The following is a 7,739-nucleotide window of genomic DNA, read 5'->3' as shown; positions in this document are numbered from 1 at the left end:
AGCCTGATCAACCCGATCATCGGCAATTCAGTACTGATGTTATGGTAAATACTTCTAATTACCATGGTTCACAAGATGGTGTTTTGATGGATCCAATGTTGCAAATGATGTTTACTCTGCTGTACCGTAGAATGAAGAAATTAAGAATGAGCCAATACGTCTTTGTGATTCACCGCAGCCTGCTTTCGAAGGAATTGAGCTTAATTTCAAAAGAATGTTAGTTCTGCCTAAGCTTTTCAGCAGTAGTTTTATGGTTATTGGATTAGAACATCGCGCGCATGCATCTGATGTTTTTTTATGTTTCACACAGAAAAGTTGAAGCTTGTGCTACTGATCTGAAATCAACGTCTAGAGCAGAGCTTGAACCGATGTTTGTAATTCAAACAATCAGTGAAGTTGATCTTCTTGATGATGGATATCGATGGAGAAAGTACGGGCAGAGAACTGTCAGAGGAAATCTGAATCCTCGGTATGTTGTTATATTCAATATAGTTGCTAATGGTGCCGGTAATCTTTTAGAGGAAACATAATTAATCAATTTCATGCAGAAACTACTTTAGGTGCACATACTTGGGATGCTCGGTTCGCAAATATGTGGAGAGGTCTTCATCCAATGAAAAAGCCGTGATCACAACATATGAAGGTAGGCACAACCATGAAGTTCCGGCAGCCTATGGCAGCCAATTTTGTACCTCAGTTTCATAGACTTGATCAACCATGTTCAATGCATTAAGGAATAAATCTAAATGATTCCACCTCAACTTATACATTTGGTAAACCGATTTCCGCTTCAACCATATTGCACTAATTAAACAAGCAACTCCTCAATTCCATCCAGTTTCACCTCAATGTCTGTCTGCCTAATGGAATCAGATTTCTGAAATTCAAGAATGACTGACAAAATTAATGAACATTTGCCGAATTAACCGAGGCTATATCATAAAACAAAAGCATCTGTTATTTTGTGAAATGCTAGCCAGGTTACATCTAGGAATTTATCTTTAGATTTTCATTACAGTAATTTTATTATTGTATTCATATATATGTGATCAAATGAATAGTTGTAACAATTCATCTGTTTCATTCATTAGTATATAGGAGGAATGTGGAGGCTTTGGCCATATAGTGAAGAGAAGTTTCTCATTTAGAATCTATCACAAAAGAGATGACAATATTTGTCTTTATCTTGGTTTTATTGTCTCATGTTTTGATTGCAATGTACCATTTCCTTTTGTATCCAATCTTGGATCATTTTCAATGGCCACACGTGTGAAAGGAGGCAATCATGGCATGCGTAGGCATCTCAATCTCACCATCACCAAACCTTTTGACAAAAGTTTTGCTTATATAAAACTTCATCTGTTCTTGTAACTCTGATAGTGATGCATGTCCCTACTTTGCTTGTTAGTCTAAAGTTCGCTTTTGAAAACAATGTTAATGATCATTACTTTTTTTATGTCATTTGCTGAACTTCATGGATAAACTTATTTTTTTTTATTAGTCATGACAGAATTAATTAGCTGTGTTGATTGCGTTGTCTAACATTGATTGAAAATGTATCTGCCAATAACTATTTGTTAATGATTGATTGATTGATTGATTACTATGTTACCTGCCATCAAACTGATAATTTCCTCTGCAAACACAGTTAAGTTCAGAAAAATAAAATCAAGTAATTTGCTGTCTAAAATTGACTCTTTCATCATTCAATGCGGTCCTGGCATTTGGCACAATGTGGATCAATAGAAACTTAATATTTTTCAATTATGGTTCTTCCCTCCAAATCTATGTCAATCACACAATCACAATTTGTTATTCATGCACAGCAAACACAGTCACATTGATTTTGTGTACATGTACAACAAACAGAAAATATTCAGAACAGCAGAAAAAAAACACTCAGATGAAAAATAAAACATATTTAAAGAAGAAATTTAATGATATTTCTTCAATTTTCCTATTTACAGTGAATGAAATGATGAACCTGTATTTCTGAAACTTGGAACAAAATCTATGTTGTAAATAATGCAAGAAAATTTTCATGGTGCTTTCTCCCTGGATTCATCGATGGTGCTGCTTCTACCGATGTACAGACCATCGAGGAAATCACTGTCAGTATTATCCATCTGGAGCTCTTTGAACATGGCCATCACTTGAATCATTGTTGGCCTCTTGAAAGGTCTATCATCCAAGCATTCACAAGCAATCTTCAGATACTGGTACAGCTCACTCTCTCCGGACTTGCTTATCATCAATTCGGGATCGAAAATCTCAGTGCTCTTATCCTCCTTCATCATCTGCTTCACCCAGCCAACAAGATTATTGTCTCCGAAATCTAATGGATCGATCGGTTTCTTCCCTGACAACAATTCCAAGAGTACGACACCGAAACTATAGACATCACCTTTAGTAGTACACCGAAAACTCTGATAGTACTCAGGTGGCACATAGCCTGGTGTTCCTGCAAGTGTGCTGACACTAAGATGAGTATCGAGCGCATTCATTAGACGAGCCATGCCGAAATCCGATACTCTGGCTTCCAAATTCTCATCAAGCAATACATTGCTTGATTTCATGTCGCGGTGAATGATATGAGGAATGCAGCTATGATGGAGGAAGGCAAGGCCCCTCGCCGAACCAACAGCGATCTTCTTCCTTGCTGCCCAATCTAGTTTGGTGCCTCCCTTGGTCTTATCATGGAGGACAACATCCAAGCTCCCAAACTTCATGTACTCATACACCAAGAGCCTCTCATCCCCAACTTTGCAGTAGCCTAATAGGGGGACAAGATTTCTATGCTTGATTTTCCCAATGGTTTCCATCTCTGCCATGAATTCTCTGTCTCCTTGGCCTGTAACATGGATGAGTTTCTTCACTGCAACAACTGAACCATCTCTAAGTTTGGCTTTGTAGACTTCTCCGAAGCCACCGGAGCCGATCAAACTTCCAGGGCAGAAGCCATTGGTGGCTTCTAGCAGGTGAGCAAAGGTTAGCTTCCTCAATGGCTTTTCAAAAGCAGCAACATTGATACTCAGAGGCTCTAGCACACCAGAAAGCTTCCAACTAGCTGTTCCGGACGTCGGGAGGCTCTCGACATAACCTGCTGCCCTCTGCACTTCAATCTCTTGATGTTTCTTCAACTTGTAAAGAGCTAACATAAGCAGAATTATGATGAGAACTGCTAACGAAACAGCAATGATAACGCTGCCGCCGAAAAACCGCCTACTTTTATTGGCATGAGACTGATCAGAGGCATTGTTATTAGGATGAGTACTGCAGGGCGGCAAGGGGACTCCGCAGAGGCCGGAATTGTTATCATATCGTGAAGCCGGGAATGTAGTAAGCTGGCCAGATGTAGGAATTGGCCCAGTGAGGTTGTTGTTAGAGACATCCAAATCACTGAGGAATGTGAGTGTTCCTAATGATCCTGGGATGAAACCTGTCAAGTGATTGTTAGATAGATCCAATGCCATTGCCATCTTCATACCACCTAAGGATTCCGGTATTGTTCCAGTGAGCTGGTTGTGCCCCAAGTTGAGTACCTGCAAGTACTTCATTGTGCCAAAATTCTCCGGTATTGTTCCCATGAGGAAGTTGTAGGAGAGGTCAAGGTAGATCATGCTGCCATTTTTTGTATAAGAGTATACAGTTGTGCCGGTGTAAATCCTTGTTGTTGGGCAGGAATGCACCAATGCAAAGTTAGCCAGCCTCTCCGGCCGTATTCCTTCAAACTCGAAGAGCACACCTGAACCTGGGCAAATGTTCCCTGCTTCATTCCTAAGGAATGCAAACTGCTTACCGGAGACAATGCCGGGTGTTATCATCCCACTCTGCGATGCGAGTGAAGGTGGTATTGGTCCACTGATACTATTGCTGTACAAGTCTAGCCAGATGAGATTCTGGCAGCTTCCGATCTCTGTCGGTATCTCCCCGGAGAGCGAATTACTTGCCAATTGAAGAATGGCAAGGTTTTGCAGATTGCTGATAGTGTTTGGTATTCCTCCAACAAGCTTATTGCCAGAGAGTGACACCCATATCAGATTCAAACACTTGGTTAAAGATTCCGGAATGCTTCCGGTGATCTCATTGAAGCTTAGGATCAGAGTCTGTAAGCTATCACTGTTTTCACAGAGAACATCTGGTATATCTCCAGTGAGCTTGTTTGCCCACATGACCAAGTCCACAAGCTTAGGGAGTCGCCAAATCTCTAAAGGAATAGAACCAGTTAGCTCATTGAAGCTAAGATCAATCCTTGTGAGATTAGTACATGAACCAAGCTCTGATGGCACAGGGCCTGATAGGAAGTTGTTTGGCAGTAATAGCTTCTGAAGATTAGGAAGTGATGAACAGAAACCTGTTGGAATTCCTTTAGAGAATTCATTTGATCCAAGATCAATGACTTGAAGCAATGTGCAGTTGGAAAGAGACAGCAATGGTACAGGACCAGTAATGTTGTTGAAAGGAAGATGCAGTGTCCTCAGTGATGGAATGGCGCTAACTACACTCACAATGAAGCCTCCTGAGAGCTGATTGTTTCCAAGATTCAAACTTTGAAGCGAAGAACATCCAAGGAAAGTCGGTGGTAATTCTCCGGTGAGCTTATTGCCAGAGAGATCAAGCTTGACAAGGCTCCCGCATATATCACCTAGTTCATGTGGGATTTTCCCAGAGAATTCATTGTTGGCCAAAGAAAGAATTTGTAGATTGCTGAGGCTGTTCCAGATTGCAGAAGGGATACCACTGTCGAGATTATTACCAGACACATCGAGTATCTTTAGCTGCCTGCAGTTTGATAAACTCGGCGGCAGACCGGAACCATTCAAACCATTGAATGACAGATCAAGATTCTCAAGCCTCTCACATGAACCAAACTCATAGACTGAGAACTCGCCGGAGAAATTGTTGTGTGACAAGTCTAGTTGTTTCAAAGAGACCGATACAAACTCCGGCGGCATCGCACCGGATATAAGATTGTAAGACAAATCAATAACTGTGAGATTATTATTAGCACAAGAAGAAGAAGAAGAAGAAAAACCGATTAGCTCTCCGGCAAGCTTGTTATCAGAGAAGTTGAGGTAACTCAAGCTGTTGCAAGTTGTCAATGATAAGTTCAATAGGCTGTGGTCTGAAATCATATTGCGAGACATGTCAAGAAATTGAAGAGAAGGCTTCAAAGGAAAAACAGCACCGGAGATTGAATTCGTTGACAAATTCAGTGACACCAATGCTGAACAAGAGGCTAAGAAATCCCCGGTGATGGTTTCAGAGAAGTTATTTGATGATAAGTTCACAGTTTGTAAGTTACAAGGAAGAGATGAGGCATTGGTGGTGCTGTAAGAGAGATTGCCATGAAATGAATTGCCATGAAGATCAAGGATTTGGAGAGTTGGTAAATCCATTAGAGGATCTAAGAACAACCTCCCAGAGAGACCCATGCTACTGAGATTGAGACTGAGGACATTACCAGTGGACACAGAGCAAAAAACTCCAGTCCAAGAACATGGAGAATTCGAAGAACCATTGCTGGTGTTGCTCCAACTATTCAAGAATCCATTGGGGTCTCTTTCTATTGATATTTGCTTGAATGCCATCAAAGCAGAAACTTCATTAGATTGAGCCATTGAAGAAGAAGAAGAAGAAGACAAGAGCATCAAGAGTGAAAGGAAGAGAAAAGCAAAGAATTCCATTGGTTACTAATCAAATGGCTTGAAAATTATACAGTCTCACATCTCAGAGCACCATCTTCAGATTCAAGCACAAGAACAAACACAAACTCGCCAATTCAAAGTTTGATCTTTGGAGAACCTGGTGAAAAAGAAGAATCACACAGTGATATAACATGAAAAAGATGAAGTTTTTATGAATCATAGATTGTGAAAGGAGTTATCTTTGCAGCAAAAACTCACCTTTGGTTGTGATCTCTGTGAGATGAGAGAAGGAGAAGAGCAAGCAGAAGAGGAGGACAAGTGGAAGGGAGAGGAGGAGTTTGTATATTTAATTATTGAATTTTGGAGGGGTTTGTTTGCTTTTATTTTTAATATGAATATAAAAAGGATTAAAATTGAAATAAAATAATTAAGGAGGGTGTTTTTTTCTATTTGTCATCTCAAATTCCGAGTCCGGTCAAACTTGGGATTTGATTCACCCGCTCTTCTTGCCTTTTGGTGCAACCCTTTTTTAGTATATAATTACCTTAATATAATTAATTAATTTTTTATTTATTTAATTAATATATCTCTCCTCTCTCATTTAATTATTTTCTAAAAAAATAAAAAATAAATTTCATAATATTACTGAAATTGTTATTATATTATTATTTATTATGATTAATTTTTAACTATGGTTTTATTTTACTTTTTATTTTTAATTTTTAATAAAAAGCCATATGTTATCTATGATCACTCAATCTAAAGTTAATGTCTCTTGTACCTTCTAACTATTATTTTAAAATTTATCTTTTGGATTGTTTATTACTGAGTATGAAAGTTTTGTTGTTTACCGAAAAAGAAAAATTGGAACTTTGTGTGTTTTTACATATGAAACCTTGAAAAACTTCAAATTTGTTATTGAATGCACTACTAATTTTGAGGGTTTGATGTTGCCAAATTAATTTAATCCTTATTTGGTTAAGCACAAAAATTTTAAAATCATTTTAGTTACGTTATATTATTACTATTTAGGCATATTATTTTCAAATTTGTATCACATTTTTAAAATAAAATTTATAATAAGTCCATTATATTTGACTAACTCTATACTAATAAATTTTTATGTTTTAAAATAGGAAAAACAAAGTGCTTAGTTTTAATAATATTAAATTTTAAATTTTATATAACATAAAACTCATGTTAAAAGGTTTTGAATAATAAAAATATACACATGAACCATGCTTATATTCTCATGTTTCGCGTGTTCCCCGTCATTATTGGATTTTACCAAATGCATGCTCTTATTTTCTAATTGTAAAGAATTGTAAATGCAACAAATTTTATTTGATGACAATAAATTTATAAAAAATTATTATTCTTTCTATACATAAATAACAGTTTAGTTTTATTTTTTTTAAAAAAAATAGCATGGATTATTTATATTTAATTATTTCATATTATCAAACTCCATGAAAAAGAAAAATAATTGTGAAAACACTTGCTGGCACAATATCTTTACATGGTGAATAACCTTTCTAAATATATAACTTAAAATATAAAATTCCCTTTAAAAAAATGATGTTTATCAAGAAGGACCTTGTACTGAGAGTAAATAATTAAGAAAACAGTTAGGGGGCTTGCCGCAATCTTCATGTCAGTGCTTGGAAATTGGAATTCGTTGCAAGTGGGACCCACAAGGCACTTTCTATTGGTTGTCAGTGGATAACAATTAATAGGTTTTTCATTTTAAAAAAAATTGTTTGGACATACAACCCTATCAAACTTAAAATCATATATTTTACCGACTGTGTCAAAATTTGAATTAACAAATGAAAATATGAGATGATTTATTAATAAAAAAAATTAGGGGTCCTTAAACACTGTAATTTGTATATTTTTATACTTGTATTCCTCGAACGGTATTTTTCATCTTTATAAAAAATAAATATATATTTATTTTTCACATAAATATTATAAAAATTATGACTAATATTATTTAGAGTCGAATATAATCAAAATTTTTGTTAGTACACACACAAATCGGTGGTGAAGAGTCAGAACAAGTGCAGCTACATTCAGCATGGAGGGTCA

The 7,739-nt window shown here is 36.8% G+C and overlaps 1 protein-coding gene across 1 annotated transcript; it reads right to left on the bottom strand.

Moving 5' to 3' along the window:
• Positions 1 to 1,849: 1,849 nt before the first annotated feature.
• On the bottom strand, positions 1,850 to 5,998 carry LOC120259878 (brassinosteroid LRR receptor kinase BRL1-like). Its single transcript, XM_039267334.1, has 2 exons — positions 5,907 to 5,998; positions 1,850 to 5,805 (listed from the first exon to the last, which is right to left on the bottom strand). Exon 2 carries the CDS (start codon positions 5,685 to 5,687, stop codon positions 2,040 to 2,042), a length of 3,648 nt encoding a protein of 1,215 aa, XP_039123268.1. The 5' UTR covers positions 5,688 to 5,805; positions 5,907 to 5,998; the 3' UTR covers positions 1,850 to 2,039.
• Between the last annotated feature and the right edge of the window lie 1,741 nt (positions 5,999 to 7,739).

Source organism: Dioscorea cayenensis, chromosome 5 (assembly GCF_009730915.1).
Source record: "Dioscorea cayenensis subsp. rotundata cultivar TDr96_F1 chromosome 5, TDr96_F1_v2_PseudoChromosome.rev07_lg8_w22 25.fasta, whole genome shotgun sequence".
Classification (NCBI taxonomy): domain Eukaryota; kingdom Viridiplantae; phylum Streptophyta; class Magnoliopsida; order Dioscoreales; family Dioscoreaceae; genus Dioscorea; species Dioscorea cayenensis.
This window is presented reverse-complemented; position numbering and strand designations above follow the sequence as displayed.

Bases quoted from the DNA above. Each gene is read 5' to 3' on its own strand.
- LOC120259878 (XM_039267334.1), bottom strand. From the start codon at position 5,687: ATGGAATTCTTTGCTTTTCTCTTCCTTTCACTCTTGATGCTCTTGTCT.